Here is a 20,691-nt window from a genome sequence, read left to right as displayed (position 1 = left end):
TTAATCGGTTGTATATCTGTTTTAATAAGAGTCTTTATTTGCTAGCGATTTATATTGCTGACGATTAATAAGCACACGGTATCAAGATCTGCAAATACTCATGTTATGTACTGCTGCTGGTTTACATTCGTTTCTGACTCGTACAAGTAAAGATACTAGACGCAGTAAAATGAATAGCAGATTTTGAGGCGCGCTTAACGGTACAACGCGTACGTGTACATTAATAGTGTAAATACAGGAATGTATTGAAGAATGTTTTATGTATTTTTATGTGTGTGTGTGTATATACATATAGACACACACACACACACACACACACACACGTGTATCACTCACGCATAATAATCCGTACACACTACACTTGCATTTAACATATTTACACACTAATTTAAACATATTGCGTCTATTACAGGTGATCTTTTCTTCATATATATATATATAAAGATGAGTAGTAATTATACTGAAAGAATGAATTATTACATTATAACTTGTTACAAATATACAAAACCATCACATTTTGGCACAAATATTTGAATTTCAGTTTCAGTATATTCGTATACAATCTGATGAAAATTTTTGCGCGACATTAAACGATCGCGAGGCAAAGTATAAAAATGAATTAATTTGATTTGGAAAAAAACCACCTGCAACGTATAGCAGTACTTTGTCACAACTGTATGCACTTGTACGTAAAGATACAGGTAGATACAAGTTCACAAATACCATTTTGTCACAAAGTTATTGCAAATATTTCCCTCTGTGTGTGTGTGTTCGCGCGTACGCGTATATTTGTCCTGTCTCCATTCAACATACGATTCTTGTTAAATTATAATAACATCGTGATTAGCTACCGTTTACGATACTGCCTTTTTCACATTATTCTGGAAGATTTTTCCAACTTCATAATTTGACGGATACTCAATCGATTGAATCAATTTCATCCGCTAACAAGGAATAAATATTCGTTCAATAAAGAGATCAAGCCTTTTTGGGCGGGTGGTAGATAGGTAGGTTTAATTGTGAGATTTTCGAAATCGATTTCTACGCGACACGTTCGTCTTGCGGTTTTCTATAGAAATATTCATGTTTACATCCGTCGTACAGACTTCTCAGCAGAATACAACGATCACATTTTGCTTTACAGTTCGTTTAAGGGCGAGATGGAGATATACTTAATTAATTAGCATGCAACATTATATGTTTGTTTAAGTGTATATAGATGTCTGTATGTAAAAAGACTTTGACGTTTCGCGTTAATCACGAGCGCAATTATTAGTAAAAATCCAATATCAAATAGATTGGTTATCTATAAGGATCGCGCTATATAATTTATCACCTATATAATTAAGGCTAGTTGATCGACTCGTCTAACTCGTTTATACACGTACCGTATGTACATATATACGCTTGATTCCCTAGCATCTCCGTGTAAATTGAACCGTGTCGGATCGAGATACAAAAAAATTATTCGTAAAAAGCTTCGTCCCGTAACTCATCCGTAAGAAAGACTCCTCCTTTAAATTATCTTTAATTATAATACAGATTATTCGACGAGAAGTCTATATAAAATAGAAAATATGAGTTGGAAATATTACAAAGAGATTGTTGAATCGCGAATGACAGCACACATAGTTTGCCACATCATCTCTTTCGATTCGATCGTCGATCATTAATCCATGTATAGACACAAGTTTAATTTCTTTCTTTTCGTACGAATAGCACGTGTACGTGCTGCGATCCTGTCCATAGTGTTCATGTGCGTGCGCGCGCGCGTGTGTGTATGTACACTTCAATTTCAATGGATCGTTAGACAGTTGACGCTGTACGCTCTACGTAATTTTCTTTCTTTCGGATTCGAATGGAAAACGTTTATTGTATCGTATGTTTTATGGCACACGAATAGGTATGATTTTTCTATCTGCTTTGTGCACACATCAATTCCGATTCTGTTTCCGAGACGTTCCGAGAGTAAAATAGTCGACTACGAACGCGATGTAAAACGAATATAAACGAAAATAACTTGTACGCTTTAAACAAAAGCTCGTATTTCTTTAACAATCCGTTGTGTCTAACTGCAGATGGTTATGTGAAAAGGTTTACGAAAAGTGCAACGATTGATTTCGGAAGACATCCCTCGATCGTCGATTAAATAATAATAATAATGAGATATCGCTCGTCTCTTTGATCGCAGCGGCAGTAGCAGCAGCAGCAGCAGCAAGTAAAATGTATGTAAACAAACAACGTATAAATATTTAACTTTACTAAACGTAACGTACTCGACTTCTTTTGTTAAAAAATATCATGAACAACTATCGAACAGACCACCATCACCATCACCACCACCTTTCTCATATGAACAATGAATTCTGTAGGAATGTTCCGTATTCATTATGATAGTTTTAGTCTTCAGTTTGTTGCTGATCGCAAAGTGTCGAATGATTTTAATACGCTGCCGAATACTTGTTTCTAAATTAAGGTAAACGTCGTCATTGATTTCGAAAAACAAAGTCCTATCCAATCTTTAACCGCCACCGCGCAATATGTAGGTCGGCAATTTATACGTAAGGCTCTCGCAGTCCCGCGCGGTCTCCAACTATTATTGTTGTTGTTGTTGTTGTTATTATTATTAATATTGTGTTAGCACTTCTATTAGTATCTGACTCTTTATGGCACGAACGTTCGGCGTCGCGTACATTTTGTGCCCCACATATAAAATACTCGAATAAAAGATTTTGTAATAAATATCCAGTCGTTTACGTAAAATTATTACCGTGTTCGGTGGTCACGATCAAACGTCAACCACGTCGTTGCTATAGTTGAAATTTGAATCGCGTAAGAATGAAGTACGTCGAAGCTTGAAACTCGTTCGCCGGTCCTCTTCACCCGTTCTCGGTACTTCCGTTTCCTGAACGAAATACACGTATATACATATATATGTATAAAGTTAGTGCTACACCAAAATATCTAAAGGGATAAGAACGATCGATTCATGTACTAATAATACTNTAATAATACCGATTTCAAGCGGCCGAAATAATTGTTCGCAAGCCAACGTAAAAGAAATGATCGAGTCGTCTTCTGCACAAGTTTATATTGCTTTGCGAAACTACGAACAAGGAAGAAAGAGACAAAGAAAATAAACAAAAACAGATACATGAACCGTGTACCTTGACTGGGTCTGGTTGGTTGACAGAACGCTGAAGTACCGACCTCCATGCTGCAGGTGCGGTATGCTCTAAAATAATATGTACAGCAAGGGTTCTTAATCAAAGGCGGTTGCAAACATGCTTGGAATGAACGAGGAACTGATGTCTAATTAAAAATTATGCATGATTCCCTGGCGGTTAATCGATGTACCGATACACCGATATACTGCAAGCATGCGAACAGAAACGAATGTACGGAATGTCGTGGTCGTCGTCGTCGTTAGCAAAACCACCACCATCACCACCATCACCACCACTACTACTTACCGTTCTCCTTCCTTTCGGTTTTACTCTTGTTTGCGAGACTAGCTGCCAATTCCCTGACTGATCTCTTTTCTACGCTCGTATTGCTTAAAGAGCTGGCAGTACTGCTGCTTGCGGATAATGTCGGCGGCAGTGAAGCGGGTCCACTGACGCCGCTGTCCGTCGACTCGTCCAGAGCATCGCCAGAGTCGGGTGTATTGCCCGCCGAAGTATTTGGACTAGAACCGTCGCTTAATAAATTAAATTCACCTGAAAACGGGAAATATGGATTATTTTTCACCAACAAATTTCTTCTTTTCACAGAGACAGCCAACAACGGTTCAGTTCATTCGTTCATTCGTTCGTTCGCTCGCTCACTCGATCGATCAGTTTCTCTTTGCGTACCAGATTTTCTATCGGTGGCCATGCTCCACGGTCTCGGTTTCGGGGCCGTCACAGGTGGAACAGGTTTAGTTTTCGAAAGCGCGCCGTTGTTTTTTCCATCCGGACCACCAGCACCACCACCACCGGCGGCGGCGGCGATGGCAGTTCCTCTGGTCAATGATTTTAATACCGGGGATTTCGATGCTGCCTCCGTCGAGCTACTCTTTGTACCGTTGCCGCTACCGTTTGTCGGGCTACGTAGATCATAGGGTGCGGATCTTAATTTGAGAGGGGGTAAAGCTGGATTCACGGTTTTATCCATCATTTCTATCGTCGTCGACGACTGTTTCGTCGCCGTCATCGTCGTCGTCGTCGTCGTCGTCGTCGTCGATATCGCCGCCGCGTCCTTGTCTGAAAGATTTTTATTACCGATTTCATCCGAGTAATCCAGTAAACTGCTGCGCGAACAACAACTCGTACCACCAGAACCACCGATAATCGGTAACGTACTACGTTTAGACGTGTCAGCGGAATATCCGACAACGTCGTTGTCGTTGTTCTGGCATTTAGCGTTGTCGCCGTTGATGCTCGTCGTATCTTTATTACTCTCTGATTTGACAACAACGATTCTATCGTGATTCTGAACGTTATCGGCCGTATTTCGTCGAGCTAACGGGGACGCGGTCAACGGCGAATCACCTTGAGATCTTCTGCCAACAAGAGGAGAAAACTTTTCTAAATTATCGCTAGACCGTGATCGCGGCGCAGGCTCGAGAAGTGTTTTTAACATTGGAGAACTACAGCCAGGTTTTTTATCCATTTCGACAGGTGGAATGCTTTTGTGACTCGTGAGAGATAAATTTGGACTACCATCGGTCGGGAAGGTATGCAAGGAGCTACGGTTAAACGAACAAGAGTAATTAATTTATGTACTTTACACACTACATCGAATGAATATGTATATGAGAGAGAGAGAGAGAGAGAGAGAGAGAGAGAGAGAGAGACAGACAGACAGACAGAATTCAAGTTATACAGATCATATCGTACCTGTCGTCGCTCGTGGGAGATATGAGAGGTGTCGTCGGTGTTGTCGGTCTGAAAAATACGTCTAGGCCTTCACCGAGGGCGAGACCGTCCACCGTTGACGGTTGGTCGGGTCTCAACATGGGTCTTGTAGGCGCTCTGGTCTTGGTTCTACGTGGTCTAGATTTCACTAAATGTTGCAACTGCTGTCCCGCCACGGTATTAGGTAATTCAGAAACGGAATCCAACGATTCTGTCAACGAGTGTTCTGTTTCGGAAATCGCTGGAAAACATTGACGATATAAACGATTTATTTACGTTACGAACGACGCGTGGACTCGTAACGATGTCGCAACGATAGACGACAACAACAACAACGACAAGAACAACAACAACGTCGTTCGTGTCGCGATCTACCTTCCGCTTGACTCTTTGGCAACGACGACGGTAACAAATCTGGAATGTCATCGGCCGAGAGCCCTTCCACAGAATCGACCACGGATTTCGGCCGTAATTTTCTCCCATGCAAACTTTTTCGTTTGTTCGACAAATGCGGCGTGGCCTAAGCATAAGAATGTCAATTAACCGTTGCCGCCGTAAAATTGCCCCTCGAGCGTTCACGCGCGTCGCATGATACGAGTATAATAGAGCAAGAGAACGAATACTCTTTAAATATGCGCATGACGGTACATGACGCGTTCGTTACTTACGAGATTCAGATAATCCAATTTCTAGCCAGACATGGAATCATATTTTTTTGTTTCCGTTTACATGTTATATTTCGATAAACCTGTGCGATCAAAATAATAACGCTGAACGCGGTAAATATCCTCTTACCATTGGCGATTGGTCACTGGAACGACCACCGATCGAATTGGCCAGGGAATAAGTCTCGGGTGGACAATCTTCCTCGGAGGTGATGCTGGTTCTGCCGCCGACCAGCGGCGGTAACGACCCTGCCGCCGCTGTCGCAGTTACCGTGCCCACGCTGCTCGTAACTCCTATCACGCTTCCGCTGCTTATCGAACCAGCGCTAGGCCGTAACACGTCGGGTGTGCTGCTCCTTGTTCTAGTGTCGCCGCAGTCGCCGATCAAATTTTTATAACTTCTCGACAACGATTCAATCACTTCGTCCGTTATTCTATCCGACACGTGAGCGGCGACAGCTAAATTCAATTCGTTGACCCGGTTAACTATATCCGCCCCGGCTTGCTCCGTGACAGTGGTATGTATAAATTCGCTACTGATTTGATTCTTCTGTTTGCAACTGTTTCGCAGATCGTCTTCCACCGCGATCGACTCGCTGTCGTCGCCCCTGATCACCGTTTGCGACAATATCGTAGGGCATTGCTCGTTCGCACATTTCAACATCGCGTCCAATGAGTCCTGCAAGTAGACGGTCACGACCTTGTGAATTTCGTTCGCCATTTCGTGTAATTTTAATTCGATCGGATTGTTCTCGTCTCGTCTTTGAAGCACCTCGTGCAATCTTGGCAGAAGCTGTTTCGAATTGTCCGCGTCTTGTATGAGTCCCGTCGCGTAATTAATGTCATTATTGGCGTCGCAGCTTTCGGCGGCGATCGCTTTGATGGTATCTTGGGTCTGCACGACGAGCCTGTCGACCATCTGCTGCGTCGAACTCAACAAGAATCCTTGCTGCAATCTGAACGCCTGTCCATGGCTGTACTTGCATGGCGTCACATTCCTCTGCAGTAGATCCTGTATCCTTTTAGCCAACTGTTCGGTCTTCTCGGCGGACGTTTTCATACACGGTTGCAGATCGTAAATCGGGAAGGACATATGTCGCACGCTGCAATTTTTTTCCAATGCGTGAACGATATCGGCGTATCCCTGAAGCGTGATGTTGTTTCTATCATAAACGATGGTTCGCAAATGATTGTTGATCTGTAGGGCCTTGGCCAGTAATCTGGCACCGGGGTCTCCGATCTGATTGCCGCCAATGTCCAAAGTGTGAAGACACGCGTTACTGCCGAGGGCGTTGATCAGATTGTACAGATCAGACTTCAATCGAGAATCGGGCAAATGTAGAGCTTGTAAAACACAGTCGTCCTCCTGGAGCATTTGTACGAGTGCGTCCATTACGACCGCAATGTGCTTGCTCTTCATACCGATGGTATTTCGACCCATGTACAACTGTTTGATGGACTTGTTCTTGCCTATGGCGGTTATCACTTGTGCCAGATCGACGTCCATGTTGCTCTCGGAAATGTCCAACGAGGCTATGCAACGTACGCCGTGAATGCACGACTCCAGCACGTGGGCGCCCGTGGAACCTAAACTGTTTCCGCTCATGTCCAGTTCCAGACCGACCGTACTCTCGTTGCAGGCCAAGCCGAGTAACAAATGTTTCAACGCTTCCATCGGCAATTTACAGCAAGATATATTCAAGTACTTTAACGAGAGCGTGGCTGTGAAAAATTGCTTAAAGCTCGGAGGTATTTCTTTGGTCTTTTTGCTTGAAAACGAGTTGCGAGCAACGTTCAAATGGACTAGATTGGTCGCACAACCCCGTAGTAGAGCACCGAACAGCTGAAAATTGAAAAAACCGGCAAACGAATCGGCCCAATCAATGCCACCGACAATTTTCCGCATGCAAACGGGTCAACACGCATGGGTCGCGCATACTTACACATTCTAGCGTCGTGTCTGTACCACTTAGATCTAAATGAGTTAAACTATTCGGTTGTGCCAAAAAGTTGCATAAATTCTGTAAATGAAACGATGGGCTTGTCGTTACTTTTGTTCGGATTCACTCGGCCGCTGCTTCGTTGCATTATTTGCACACATCCCCCATATACCATACAGACAGGCACTTACATTGATGTCATCTTTCAAACAATTGTCCGAAAGATTCAAATGTTGTAAACTAGTCGGCATGATTCTATTTAAACTTAATGCGTGCGCAATCTGGCTTATTCCTTTTCCAGTTAGTCCACAATGTGCTAGATTTAATTTTTGTAAACCCTTGGGCAGTTTTCCGACAGGTCCGCTCAAGTGTGCAGCTCCTTAAAAATACGTAGCTCTATTATAACCACTACCGACTACTAACGACGCGAAGCACTCGTCGTGTTCGTATTCGTTGAACCGAGCAACATGATGGTTTTAGTCATGGAGAACGGAGAGATCGCAGGCTAGGCAGGAACGAGACTGGGATCGACGATAGGAGGAGACGATGACGACGACGGGTGTTGTTAGTGACGAATCATACCCGCCACCGTACACACCAGAGACTCCTACACACAGATAGATAGAAACGTAAAAAGCGTAAACGGTACAAGGAGGGTTCCGGGGCGTTTTACAAGTGTATGTCTCGACGTTTACGAGATAAGAAGGAAAATTAGGACAAGAGGGATAAACGGTGTAAACCACTACGACGATGTAGGGATCTGTCATCGCCGCTACTTTTCTCCGCGACTGCATTTACCTTTGTCTTCGATGGTGTTGTTCGACAAATCGATCGTATGCAACATCGTATTGGCATTGGAAATTAGAGCCAACGATAATTTATGCGCGAAATCCCTGAAAAACCAGAAAAACAAGAAGAAAGAATTCAAGACCTTTTACGATTCCTCTCTTTCACTCGTTGCGCTTGACACAGTTAATCATAATCCATTTACCATTTGATGCCGAGATTATCCAAGTAAAGTTCCTGAATAGAGAGTGATCTACGCATAACGTGTAACAATCTCTCTAAAGGTTCGTGACTTAATTTGAGATGAGATGCCCTTAATTTCGTGAACCAAGTGTTGTACTCCAACGCGGAAATGATCGGCACCAAATCCTTCTGATCCAAGTGATCGAAATCTCTTAAATTCAACTCTCTCGTATCGTGGGAGAGATATATCGTATCGACATCCTGCGAAATGAATCTTTGTTGAAACGTGGTCGCGAGAATTCGCGAGGACGACGACGACGACGAAACAGACGAAGAGCGTGTTGTATCGCGTTCGATCGACTCGAAGCACCACCACCACCACCACCACTTACCCAGGCTACCTCTTCTCTGTATGGCACGCTGTGCAGATCGCACATACACGCGTACTGGGTGGAGAACCCACCGCAAGGGCCAGTGTGTCTCGTCGCTTCCGTACTTCTAGCTAATTCGCTACCTCTTATACTTTGTAGTCTACTAGCTGGGATCACTTCTATTTTTCTTATGATGTAACTGTAACACCAAGAATTGGTAAATAAATTACTACTCGCGATTACGATGCGCGAAGCAAACTGGCACTCTACGCTACGTAGGAAAGTCATTAGTAATAGTAGTAGGTCAACAGATGAACAATAACAAAGACAATTACTTCAACGGTACAGTGGGAAAGATGTTTCGAATTGCAGTGTGTAAGGCCTCGATCATTGCATCTACTTCACTGGTATCTGCTCCTGCTCCTGTACTAGTAAAGTTGTAGTATCTTTCTCCGACGCTTAACGACAATTGGTTTGCCCTTTTTGACTCTATAGACGTTATCTCCAGGTAATGAAAGTGGCAGTCGATCTATGAACGATTCATGTACACGATTAACGATGTATGAAATCAAATAATAATAATGATGATGGTAATAGTCGAGACGACGACGACGATGACGATGGGTCGGCTCTGACAAACTTGGGGAACTTACTCTTGTCGGCACTTTGGCTGTTAAAAGAAACAGGCGGCATGGCGAAAAAACCTTAAACGGTAGAAACAGAGTTCAGTTTGGTAAGGGGTAACGAACAGACGAATTAATTTAATATCGTGTATCAGCGGTAGAATCGTTATATTTACTACTTACTAGAACACGATTCTCTTGCTTGTCCTGTTTTGTTTCTAATTTCACTACGTTTTTCAACAGTATTTTGACGTGCTTGCCGAGCAATGCTTTCACCGATTCTACAATAAACGAATAATAATTACGAGCCAGTCGAACACACACATTGTGAACGTCGTACCGCGACGAAACCGCGACGGAACCGCGACGACGAACCAGAGATTTCGATAATCAAGAATGACATCACTACGCCAAACCCAATTCGCGTACTTTGGAAAATCAATCGTCAAAGATGTAATCTTGGCAAATCCGGTCAAGCAATGTTACTACTAATCGTTATTAACAATAATCTATTTGGTCGCTGCGTGACAGTATACGAACGTAAACATTCGATGAGAGACAAACCGTTCAAATCTTTCGTGAGTTGCGATCGGGTTGACATTTTGTTGGCTGCCTTATTTTTCGATCATCGACTCTGTTTAAGACATTGTATTCTGTTTCTTTTTCGCTACACGCCCGATAGACTTTCCGTGAACTAGCTTAAAAAAATGCCAAGATAAAGGGCGATGTCACGAGACTATAAAGCGGAATAGCAGCCATATTAGCACCTGCCTGCCTGCCTGCCTGCCCGCCCGCGGCCGCGACATCCAAGAAGATCCACGACTCACTCACTCACTCACTCACTCACTCACTCACTCATTCAGTACACTCATATACACCAAACCGCACCACCGCTGTGCCTGTTGGTGCCCTCGCGCTATATGCTTACATTCATTCTAGTCCATTCCATGTATAATTTTTACTTGGATCGTGTATTATTGTTTCGATTATTTTTTCGATTACAGTTTTTATTACTTTCTGCAAAAAAGCTGCAATTTTGTTTACATTCATTGTCTTCCTGTTATTAACCGGGAGGCGGGGGGTTGGGGGGTTGGGACCGTATTTGATGCAGTTGCCCAGTCAACCATCTGGTGGCAGAATAGCGGCAGATCCTACCATCTTCCGCAGAATCTACCGGCAGGCTGGCGGCAGCCCATGCATTTTCACCTGTCCACCCTGTCCACCACTGTCCACTTTCGAACAAAGAAATGAAGAATCTCATCCCTGTTCATCTCTGGTGGCACTCTCATTTCCTCTCTGGTAATAACAGCATTAGCATTACACACTAGAGATGGCAGCCTGGCAGCCTTCAAAATCACCGACCGTACCGCGCGTTATTGATCCTCTCTATTGTAGTCAAAGGCTGCGCCAGGTTGCGCCGTTGCGTGTCGTTGCGCGGCAACCAGATCAAAACTACTTCTATGTATATGTACCATATAAATAGTTATAAACAGTTATAAACAGTTATAAATCATGCGTTTTCTTGTTTGGATGATGTTTGGAAAGGTTGACTTTACTGTTGGGAACGAAAACACACTACGATTGATTTAATTTGCGTGAGATTACTACAGAATATTTAAGAACAATGGACCACGAGGACGTCCCTACGATATTACACGAATTCGTGCAGCCTCGTGTAATAAATCAAGATCTATTGATCAATTTGATAATCGAACAAGGGCCAAAAGGAACTGCTGGCAAACTGTTTTACGAAGATGGTATCGATTCGAATGAAACTGAGGAAATTCGAATTGAATTTCTCAGTATGTGTAACAGTATAATTCGTAGTCGACTCAAATGAATTATTATCGTAACAATCATCTGTATCTTCTGAACTTTTTAGACATTTTGAAAATTGATCACTTGTGGGTAATGCCAAATCTTGTAAAACTGAAATTATCCAATAATATAATTGAGAAGATAGAGAATCTAGATGTTCTCGTCAATTTAAAAGAATTAGACCTATCCTTCAATCGCATCGAGCTGATGGAGAATTTAGACAGTTTAGTCAACTTGGAGATATTACTTTTGTTTAACAATCAAATAGCTGAAGTAGAGGGATTAGATAATTTGCGGAATCTTACAATACTCAGTGTGGGCAATAATTTCATAGCTGATTGGAAACATGTAAGAGGCACGGGAACACGTAACAATAGATAAGTCGTTCGATACGTATTAAATAATATTAAACTCTTTCCGCAGGTGCTTTACTTGAGAAAATTCAAAAAATTATATAGTTTAAATATGAATGGTAATCCATGCACCAAGGAGGATGGATATTTAGACTATGTATATGCATTTATGCCTCGTTTAATATACTACGAGTACAAAATGATAACCGTTGATCAAAGGAGAGCAGCTAAGGAAAAGCATTAGTAACTATACTACATATATACAAATTATGTATTGGTATACATTGAAGAATGCCGATCCGCCTACTTCGCTATTCTGCAGTAGGGATTTGAACATTCTGGAAGAGACAGAAAAGAAAGAGGATGAAGAACTGCAAGTACAACAAAAGTACGAAGAGAAACTAGCTTTTCTCACGACCGCGTACATGGAACATCTCGACGAAGATTACGTGTTCCATCAAATGTTTCAAGACGATAAAGGTGGTTACAATAGCATTATTAGTAATATACGTAATTAAGCTTTGTAACGATGTTCATCGTATGGATCGTCACAGAGGGAAGAGATCTGTCCATGGTGAACGAAGACACGCAGAATGCTTACGAGGAATACAAAGTGAATTTTGTTGCGATATGTAAAGAATTTTGCGAGGTAGGTGTGAAAGAACACGAGAAACGTATGGAAGAGGTGAATGCGTATGACACTTGCATGGACGAAGGTAAAACTGGCACGCAAAATCAAGGCAGAAGGTATGATAAAGGCGTAGAGAGTCAGAACGTGAGACGAAGGAGAACAAAAACGGGAGGAAGATGCGATACGTAAAAGCAGACTTTCGTCGTGTTTTTCCTAATTACAGAATTGTAAACGAAGTGCTACAGAAGAAGGGCGAATATTTGGCGAACGTCAAACAGTTGTTAAAAAAACTGATCGGAGAAGTGGACACTGCCACGGTGGAAGACGTGACTAAGAAAGCGCAACAGATTGCCGAAGAGTTTCATGATCTGGTAACCGATGCATGGACGAATTTAATGTCCCTCGAAGTGGAACTGCACGAACAAATAGAGGTAAACTGAGACACATCGTAGCGGGAAACGTAACAACAATATGTAGTTTTTTACCACGACGGGGCGATATCTTTCAATGACCACACAGGAAATAAACGAGGTGTTCAGAATCAATATATCTGATATGGTGGAGGCGTTTATAACAACCGCACGGGGATATTTCTCGCAATTGCGTAATTGCGAGGCAGAATATAACGATACCATTAACGGATTAATTTTATACTTGCTCAGCGGTATCGGAGATGACGCGAAACTGCCGCGTCATTTAATAAATTTATGCGAGGACAAGGATATGTTAAACCATAATCTTACCAATTCTCACGAAAGGCATTTACAAGTAACACATTGTCGTATGCTTACTTTTTACGCGTTACGAGAATGAAAACTGTCTCAACTTTTTATTATATTCTTTTTTTACGTCAACGTAATAATAGGTACTCGACGCTCGGGAGGATACTTTGGTGACCCGAGTAAAAGATTGGCTCGAAGAATTGACCAATCACTTGATAAAGTAAATTATTTCTATTTTTGTTTGCTTACGGAGAATAGAATCCCCTTGTTTAATCGTCGTTTAATTAATTTGAATTTTTTTTTGTTCAAACAGAAACGAGCTGGAAAGAAACAGCGAGCGAGTGATAGAAATATCGCATTTTTCGGATTCTCAGCAACAAGAATTCTTACAAATATTGGCGAAATTAAATCTAAAGGTTAACGATCAGGAAATTATAATGGCACTCGACACTTGAAATCAAATGTAGCCAGTTAACCCGGTGAAGGGGGGTAAGTAGGACAGCGGCGATAAACGTCCTTCCATTAAATTGCGCTCGTTTATTCGAAAAATATAATGTCAACATGCTTTTATTTGGACATGTTTAGCTTTAGCCAAAAATGATGCTATATAAAAATATCAAAATTTCAACAGACAGATATCGTAGGCAGGCGGCGGCAGCGTTAAATGTCTCTCCTCATTTTTTCTTCAAAGACTCAATGTACAATTTCAGACCAGCTTGTACTTTTGGCATTTGAACAAACGATAGAAATTCTTCGACATCCGCAGTTCTATTCACTTTCATCCAAAGTGTGTTACGTTTTCTTAAATTCCATTTCGTCCTCTCTCGCCCGATAGCTTTTTAGAAACGTAACGTATTCATCGAATCTCATAAATGTTCGGTTCACTCGTCTTATCTCTACACACGATGATACATCTACATATAGATACTTACGAGGTATGATTCGAAAAGTTTCAATGTAACTTTCACACTGTTTAATTGCGCTTGCCTTGTCCGAGGCTAATTCATCCACGAGTCCGACTCTCAGTGCTTCCTTCGGTTGAAATAATGTTCCTCTAAACGATGCAACATTTTCTTGGCAAATTAATCAACCGCGCAGGCGGTGCCTAACGCGGTCGTCGTCTCGCTGTCAAACAACTATTATTAACAACGAATAATTACCGTAAGAGTGCTAATTCGGCGTTTCGGTAACCCAACACATCGACATAGAGAGTGTTGAACCAATCTGGAGCAGAGATACCCAATCTCGTCTCGTTCAGCCCTATGGTATGTTCCCCGTCGACCAAAACTCTGTACTCGCAAGAAAGTGCCATGAAGCATCCTCCAGCAGGGCTGGAACCCTTTGTAAGCGTAAACAACAACAACCCCCCCTGGTTATAAATCGGTGAATATATCCGCAAGCAGACTTTTCTCGCACCGAGTGTGAGCAAGCCCACGAATAAATTTAGCATTATATAGAAAACAGCATACGTTAATAGCTGCGGCTACTGGCATCTTTAAATTGTATAAAGTCAACCACATGTCTTGTAACGCGTTCCAAAATTCGGTCAATTGTTTCTCGGTTCGATTATACATTTCCATTATATCGAGTCCTGCTGAAAACACGTTCGGCAACGAAGATGTTAATACAACACCTTTACATTCTTTCTTCTTCTGTATATCCACCAAGGTCGCAGTCAAAGCATTTAACAATTCCATATTTAAACTATTTACAGGCGGACGTCCCAACGATACGATGGCAATACCTGCGCGATAAATTTGATGTTGACTAAAAATTGGATTTGTATAAAATGATCCGTCACGACGAGCTGCCACCGAGACGAGTACATACCGGAATCCGGATTGTGTGCAACTTGGATCAGCTTCGAATGCATCGTCGTGCATGCTCTGCATAAAGGACTTTGTACTTTTGTGAAAAAAATTCTTGCGGCAAACATTCTTAAACGTACATCAATCAAATTAAACGATACAAGTATATTGTAAGTTTATCGTGCTCGTTATTCCGTACAATATTCTGGCGATACCTTTGACGAGACGTATTGACGAGTAATAACAGTACAAACTTGCCCGCGGGACTCTACCGCTCCTACCGCTCCCTCGATTCTGCCATCAAAGTAAAATGCTGGTTCACCACCCTGGTATATCAAGTGTGTGTGAGTATGTGTTTGTTTGTTTGTTTGTTTGTTTGTTTGTCTGATCCAATGGTCTGATCCTTTGGCGCAGCTGGTAGCCTGCACTATGCACCGCCATTCCGAGAAACGGAAGTTCATCTAAGAAGGCGGGAGCGTTCAAATTCAGTTAGCGAATTAAACGAGTTGTGTACCGAATATTTTACAGTACAATCATACGTAAGTGAAAGTAGTGACAATTCTGTATAAAAGTTAATGCTGATTTGAATATCCTAATAAACCTATTTTAAAATGTGTACTATTTTTAGAAATAATAGTAATAATAATAGCGTTCATTATTTTTCCTGCTATTGCAAGTTGGAATGAATATATGATCGAGTACATACATACACGCAGTTCTTCACTCAGGAAACTGATTTTTATTAAAAGGATTTGTTCATTTTGTAAATTTATTGTGGTACACTACAAGCCAATGAAACCAATGAAAAAGTTATTCATGGAATAACGTTCTACCTGATTGGGTAGAGTTTCGTGTTGCTGCTGTGCCGGGCAGTTCGTGACTCGTGATACTTGGTATTTGACACCGCGTCTACATACTCCAGCCAGAGCCTACTCTTTCTGTCGTCGTGTTGGTGTCGTCGTCGTCGTCGTCGTCGTATGGGTCGTACGTCGTACGCGATATGTAATGTCTGGTAATGTCTACCATCGTCGTTCAGTAACAAGACATTTCCAACGTCATTGTTAAACAACGTTCATCTCAAAATCTGTGGCGTGACTTATACTTGTATGCACAGCACGTGAGTCACAGTAATATCGATTTCGATAAAAACAGCAATTTCACGTACAAGGTGCGACAATGTCATTTTTCGGAGTAAACGTCAATCCATTCTCGACACCAGTAGGCCAAAAGATTGGTAAGTTTCTTATTTACTTCTCGCGAGACATCGTCATGTTACGATTAATTGTCGTCTCCGAGTTTCAACATTGCTCAAATATAATAGATTACTTACACGTTGGACAAAGAACAAGTGTTTCTTTACCTATAAATCTCGTTGCATCAATTACGTACATACGTACGTACGTATGTACGTATATATTCCTTATGAATCATAACTCGTCCAACTGTCCATATACATGTATATTACACATTATAGTATGTACGTGTGTACGTACGTATGTATGATGAGAGCACTCTGATGACAATTCTACTTGTGTATATTCCAGAACAAGCTACCGATGGTAGTTTACCAAGCGAAAATTGGACGCTAAACATGGAAATATGTGACATCATAAACGAAACAGAGGATGGGCCGAGAGACGCGATTAAAGCAATTAAACGTCGGCTCAATCAGGCCGCTGGCAAGAATTATACTATAGTCATGTATACCCTTACTGTTAGTACTTGTCGTTAAACATTTTCTTCACCGTCTGTTTGTAATTAAATTCAGTTCGTGAATGTTGACGATTTGTTCGTAAACCGATTGATGGATTAGGTACTGGAGACGTGCGTGAAAAATTGTGGGAAACGTTTCCATGCCCTTGCTTGCTCGCGAGAGTTCGTGCAGGAACTGGTTAAGCTGATTGGTCCGAAAAACGAACCGCCGACGGCAGTCCAAGAAAAGGTTCTGAGTCTGATTCAAACTTGGGCAGACACGTTCCGTCATCAGCCACACACTCAAGGAGTCGTCCAAGTGTATCAAGAGTTAAAAGTGAAGGGCATACAATTTCCAATGACCGACTTGGATGCTATGGCACCCATCATTACCCCGGAAAGAGTAAGATTCTCTTCGGATTGGAGATCTCGATACTCGATTTCTGCCGGTGATAACACCGATGAAATTTCAGAGTGTACCCGAGATGGAACAGAACGTCGTGAACGTACCCGCGTCAGAGCAACGATCGGTATCTCCGAACAATAGTATGCCGTCCCCGTCACCACCGCCGCCGCCGCCGCAAGTCCAAGAACATCAGTCTTCTGCGCAAGTAGCTCAGCTGAACGAGCAGCAACTGGCCAAACTACAAAGTGAACTCGACGTCGTGCAACAGAATATGCGTGTCCTATCGGAAATGTTGGCGTACTTTACGAGTTCGGATCAAAATAGTTCAATTCCGCAAGAACCCGATGACGCGGACCTCGAACTTTTGACTGTACGGTCGCTTGTATTTATACACTCTGATTTCCTCGTTTCGTTTCGAATCGCACAATATCGCTCATCATGTTTACAGGAGCTTCATTCCACGTGCAAAGCGATGCAAAAACGTGTCGTTGATTTAATTGGGAAATTGGCGCATGACGAAATGACGGCAGAATTGTTACGTATCAACGATGAATTAAATAATTTATTCTTGCGTTATTCGCGTTACACGAAAAACATGGCTGTCGCCGCGTCTACTATTTTGGCACAAACGATCGGACATCCGCCGGCCATGGATTCGTCGACGGCGATTGCTGCTATTACTACTGGTACTGGTACTACTAGCACTACTACTCCTCCTACTACTATCGGTACTACCGGTAATACTACTACTACTACTACTAAGCAAGAAGCTGGTGGTGATTCGCTCATCGATCTGTCCGATGAAACTGATGCTTTGGAAAAGAAAATTACTGGAATGGGTAGGCGGCAGGCAGTTGTATTGAGAAAATTATAATCTTCTCGTGTTCATTTTATGATTTTATGGATCGCAGGCATCACCGATAATAGCGAGAAAGATAGGATAGATCGAAGAGAGAAAAAACAAGGTGATAACGACGAATTCGACATGTTTGCACAATCGCGCAATACGTCTTACGAGACTACAAAAAACAGGTATTTCATAACGCGGTATCAATTTCAATTATTCCGATATCCGTTCGCAGCATCCCGATTTTTATTGCAGTGGTAGCAAATACGAGGACAATTTGGAGCAGGTGAGCGGAGGGAGTCTGAGCACGGCGATTCTCAACCGCAGTAATCCTAAAAATCCCCAGCAGACTGCTTCTACAGTTGCTTCTACTACTGCTACTTCCGTGCGTAATTCCCACATTTCCCCAATCATATACATGTACCGACAATGTTAATCACAGTACAGTAGTCTACGATATGATAATATTACATTGAACGTTAGAGAGAATCTTCCGTGAAACATATACTTGATATCGGATCGGTTCCGGAATCCGAACAAACCATAATAATTTAGTTACGAATCTGCCTTTACACAGAGGTAAGAGTCGTTTCTACTCGTTTGAACGTATTTTTAACCGTTACATTATATTTTTTGCCCATTTCCAGCATCATCTTACAATTAGTAACAGTAGTAGTAACAGTAATAGTGGTAGTGGTAGTGGTAGTACAACTTCCTTTTCTTTGCTGCACATTGCGTACTACAGCATGTAACAATTAATTTCCGTTCTCTTACGCTTTATTTTTATTCTCATGCATATCGCATCGACGCAAGCATCGCGCATTTAATATTTTGTTGAACATGTTTATTTTTATTTTGTCCGTCTTTTCTTTCAACATTCAGCTGAACCGGGAGTCTGAATTTAATGAAATGGCTGCGTGGCTAGATCATACGGTGAGTCACGACCACGGCATATTACTACAGACATTCACATATGAATCAGGTCTAATTTCCTGAACGATCTCTAAATGACAATGAGGTTTACACACACACACACAGACAGAGTTGCTACCCCGAGATTCAGAGTTATTAAATGTGTATTTTGTCATGTTTTTTCCAGCCTGGAGCGCATGGTGATCAAGAATCCCTGACATCGTCGGAATTCGAACGTTTCTTAGCGGAACGAGCGGCCGCGGCCGAAGCTTTACCAACTCTACCAGCCGTACCACCCGGTACCACAAACACCGGAAGCACCACGGATTCGACAAACTCTGCCACCATTCAACGCCAGATCAACAAGGATCAAGATAAATCTTTATTCGCTCTTTAAATTCTGCTATCCATCCGCCCCTACACACACACACACACACACACACACACACAGAGTTGGATTTTAGCGAAGCTGATGAGAAATTAACAATCATCAAACATACACTTTCTAATCAATTTTCGATCGATGCTTCATCATCTCGATATTAGTGGACATTGCGCGCGATGATGGGTAACGGAGAGGAACGACACAGAGAGAAGAACAAACAAGACATTTTGCGCTTACGTGTGTACTTGAGAATATATAGCTGCGTACTAAACGACCGTGAATTAGTATTCGATTGTGTTGTAAAAATTTCATAATATCGAGGTAAATTATTTGAAAATAATCGTTACGCGTAAATATATTATATATTACGAGAAATAAAACCATCAACTTATTACATGTTAATTGTATATAAAACAAAACACATTGTAAGCAGAACGATATTTGCGTTACAGTGCGTGTGTCATGCGGTGGTGTGTGTGTGTGTGTGTGTGTGTGTGTGTACGCGCGCGTGCGCACGCGGTCTCATGCCTTGGAGCCATGTATAAGAATCAATGATTGATTTGTCCAGTTACATTTTCAATTTTTCAAATTTCCAGCTGGTCCATAAACAATGAATATCGATAACGATTATCTACGAGACAAGCGATTCACTTATCCTGCTAGTCTAGATTTATTTTTCTACCCTCAAACTTGTGTCTCAATTATTTTTGTCTCTCGTATCTATAGACACGGTGGTTAGTGAGAATTTTTATTTTTCATCTAGTATCATCATCATAGATTAATATAAATTTACGATTAATAACAATGTTATATAACGTTGCGTACTGATATATTGCAGATAATTAATATATTCTAAAATTATATTCTAGGAATGTACTACTGTATGTATGATTGATAACGGCAAAGAGAAGGCTTGAGAAGTAAACGTTTACGTTGGTCTTTTTAACGCTATTGTATACTTGTCATCATTTTATTAAGACGAGAGACCGAACGCATTACGAATGACGTGTATTATTGTATATCGAGAGAATCAGCGTCCTTTATGCAATTTTAAAGATGTGATAAAATGTATTACAAAAATCTGTTTAGCCATCTTCGCGTGTTGCACCCTTTCTGTATACCAGTGAACAATTATTATTTTCGAATGTCGAATAGCCGCCAGTATTTTTACTAAATGTGTACGTTGTGTTTTCACAAACGTCCATGTATAGCGCTAAACGTATTCATTCTGTTATAAATGTTATAGGATATAAGAGACGAGATGCGTTATCCTTTTGTGTTTATTATTATACATTTTTAAGAAGGGCGCGAATTGGTAAATATATTCTCATTTGTAAATCATGTTTGACGACGTTCGAATAAACATGTGAATATAGTTTGTAATCAACTTTAAAGTGGGCAACATGCACGTGAGATACGTGCAATTTTCCTGTTTTGTGTTCGTCTACGTAATCTATAAACGCGTGTTATCCAACACCTACGATGGAACAATAACCGCGTTGCTTTACGTTTCCATTGCGCGGATTATTCTCAATGCTTTTAACATTACAAAGCCACATAGGTACGATTCGTCTTATTTGTAATAAACCTTTCCGACGTTCCAATGTTCTTAGCGCGCGCGCGTTACAACACTCCCATGTATAGGTAATGC

General features: G+C 41.6%; 4 protein-coding genes across 18 annotated transcripts; 2 read left to right on the top strand and 2 right to left on the bottom strand.

Moving 5' to 3' along the window:
- Window positions 1–15: 15 nt before the first annotated feature.
- Window positions 16–10,231, bottom strand: LRR (capping protein regulator and myosin 1 linker 1 leucine rich repeat protein). Of its 10 annotated transcripts, none has more exons than XM_026819634.1 (18): window positions 10,031–10,231; window positions 9,650–9,747; window positions 9,497–9,547; window positions 9,179–9,372; window positions 8,865–9,042; window positions 8,495–8,733; window positions 8,302–8,396; window positions 7,695–7,882; window positions 7,507–7,584; window positions 5,694–7,406; window positions 5,567–5,587; window positions 5,274–5,418; window positions 4,881–5,139; window positions 4,314–4,729; window positions 3,855–4,244; window positions 3,474–3,719; window positions 3,168–3,235; window positions 16–2,905 (listed from the first exon to the last, which is right to left on the bottom strand). In XM_026819634.1, exons 1-18 carry the CDS (start codon window positions 10,065–10,067, stop codon window positions 2,789–2,791), a joined length of 4,533 nt encoding a protein of 1,510 aa, XP_026675435.1. In that variant the 5' UTR covers window positions 10,068–10,231; the 3' UTR covers window positions 16–2,788. The 10 variants fall into 10 exon arrangements, 9 of the variants coding, with proteins under 9 accessions (XP_026675435.1, XP_017892337.1, XP_017892339.1 ...); XR_003390073.1 differs by adding an exon at window positions 3,016–3,106 and having other exon boundaries at window positions 2,814–2,905; window positions 3,855–4,729; XM_018036848.2 differs by having other exon boundaries at window positions 3,855–4,729.
- A 30-nt stretch (window positions 10,232–10,261) lies between these two features.
- On the top strand, window positions 10,262–14,972 carry LOC108632401 (dynein regulatory complex subunit 3). 2 transcript variants are annotated; one of them, XR_001916969.2, is made up of 10 exons: window positions 10,262–11,268; window positions 11,349–11,632; window positions 11,708–11,880; window positions 11,960–12,117; window positions 12,192–12,384; window positions 12,492–12,699; window positions 12,788–13,049; window positions 13,134–13,210; window positions 13,304–13,479; window positions 14,705–14,972. XR_001916969.2 is itself a non-coding variant. In XM_018036954.2 (10 exons), the coding sequence occupies exons 1-9, from the start codon at window positions 11,091–11,093 to the stop codon at window positions 13,443–13,445; spliced, it is 1,662 nt and encodes a 553-aa protein (XP_017892443.1). In that variant the 5' UTR covers window positions 10,263–11,090; the 3' UTR covers window positions 13,446–13,479; window positions 14,705–14,972. The 2 variants fall into 2 exon arrangements, 1 of the variants encoding a protein (XP_017892443.1); XM_018036954.2 differs by having other exon boundaries at window positions 10,263–11,268; window positions 12,788–13,036.
- On the bottom strand, window positions 13,508–15,105 carry LOC108632402 (enoyl-CoA delta isomerase 1, mitochondrial). Of its 2 annotated transcripts, XM_026819668.1 has the most exons (6): window positions 15,014–15,105; window positions 14,821–14,927; window positions 14,460–14,734; window positions 14,151–14,329; window positions 13,923–14,044; window positions 13,508–13,825 (listed from the first exon to the last, which is right to left on the bottom strand). In XM_026819668.1, exons 2-6 carry the CDS (start codon window positions 14,924–14,926, stop codon window positions 13,665–13,667), a joined length of 843 nt encoding a protein of 280 aa, XP_026675469.1. In that variant the 5' UTR covers window position 14,927; window positions 15,014–15,105; the 3' UTR covers window positions 13,508–13,664. The 2 variants fall into 2 exon arrangements, with proteins under 2 accessions (XP_026675469.1, XP_026675468.1); XM_026819667.1 differs by lacking the exon at window positions 15,014–15,105 and having other exon boundaries at window positions 14,821–14,943.
- A 639-nt stretch (window positions 15,106–15,744) lies between these two features.
- Window positions 15,745–20,427, top strand: LOC108632400 (TOM1-like protein 2). 4 transcript variants are annotated; one of them, XM_018036953.2, is made up of 9 exons: window positions 15,745–16,032; window positions 16,343–16,512; window positions 16,612–16,893; window positions 16,964–17,266; window positions 17,345–17,735; window positions 17,808–17,928; window positions 17,999–18,029; window positions 18,626–18,676; window positions 18,843–20,427. In XM_018036953.2, exons 1-9 carry the CDS (start codon window positions 15,975–15,977, stop codon window positions 19,050–19,052), a joined length of 1,617 nt encoding a protein of 538 aa, XP_017892442.1. In that variant the 5' UTR covers window positions 15,745–15,974; the 3' UTR covers window positions 19,053–20,427. The 4 variants fall into 4 exon arrangements, 3 of the variants coding, with proteins under 3 accessions (XP_017892442.1, XP_017892440.1, XP_017892441.1); XM_018036951.2 differs by having other exon boundaries at window positions 17,999–18,128; XR_001916968.2 differs by having other exon boundaries at window positions 15,746–16,032; window positions 17,999–18,322; window positions 18,843–18,882.
- The last annotated feature ends 264 nt before the right edge of the window (window positions 20,428–20,691 follow it).

This window comes from Ceratina calcarata, unplaced genomic scaffold, assembly GCF_001652005.2.
Source record: "Ceratina calcarata isolate Rehan_Ccalc_2016 unplaced genomic scaffold, ASM165200v1 scaffold154.2, whole genome shotgun sequence".
Taxonomy (NCBI): Eukaryota; Metazoa; Arthropoda; class Insecta; order Hymenoptera; family Apidae; genus Ceratina; species Ceratina calcarata.
Note: the sequence above shows the minus strand (reverse complement) of the source record. Positions and strands in the feature narration are given on the sequence as shown.

What these genes read in the sequence shown, in the direction of transcription:
- LOC108632400 (XM_018036951.2), top strand. Translation starts at nt 15,975, where the DNA reads ATGTCATTTTTCGGAGTAAACGTCAATCCATTCTCGACACCAGTAGGC. An exon ending in ACCAGTAGGCCAAAAGATTG is followed by an intron (nt 16,033 to 16,342) that starts GTAAGTTTCTTA and finishes TGTATATTCCAG; the next exon opens with AACAAGCTACCGATGGTAGT. An exon ending in TAGTCATGTATACCCTTACT is followed by an intron (nt 16,513 to 16,611) that starts GTTAGTACTTGT and finishes TTGATGGATTAG; the next exon opens with GTACTGGAGACGTGCGTGAA.
- LRR (XM_018036848.2), bottom strand. Translation starts at nt 10,067, where the DNA reads ATGTCAACCCGATCGCAACTCACGAAAGATTTGAACG. An exon ending in TCTCCCACGAGCGACGACAG is followed by an intron (nt 4,730 to 4,880) that starts GTACGATATGAT and finishes GTTTAACCGTAG; the next exon opens with CTCCTTGCATACCTTCCCGA. An exon ending in ACCAACCAGACCCAGTCAAG is followed by an intron (nt 2,906 to 3,167) that starts GTACACGGTTCA and finishes TATTTCGTTCAG; the next exon opens with GAAACGGAAGTACCGAGAAC.
- LOC108632401 (XM_018036954.2), top strand. Translation starts at nt 11,091, where the DNA reads ATGGACCACGAGGACGTCCCTACGATATTACACGAATTCGTGCAGCCT. An exon ending in ACGCAAAATCAAGGCAGAAG is followed by an intron (nt 12,385 to 12,491) that starts GTATGATAAAGG and finishes TCCTAATTACAG; the next exon opens with AATTGTAAACGAAGTGCTAC. An exon ending in CTCACGAAAGGCATTTACAA is followed by an intron (nt 13,037 to 13,133) that starts GTAACACATTGT and finishes ACGTAATAATAG; the next exon opens with GTACTCGACGCTCGGGAGGA.
- LOC108632402 (XM_026819668.1), bottom strand. Translation starts at nt 14,926, where the DNA reads ATGTTTGCCGCAAGAATTTTTTTCACAAAAGTACAAAGTCCTTTATGC. An exon ending in CAGTAGCCGCAGCTATTAAC is followed by an intron (nt 14,330 to 14,459) that starts GTATGCTGTTTT and finishes ACGCTTACAAAG; the next exon opens with GGTTCCAGCCCTGCTGGAGG. An exon ending in AACTTTTCGAATCATACCTC is followed by an intron (nt 13,826 to 13,922) that starts GTAAGTATCTAT and finishes GTTTCTAAAAAG; the next exon opens with CTATCGGGCGAGAGAGGACG.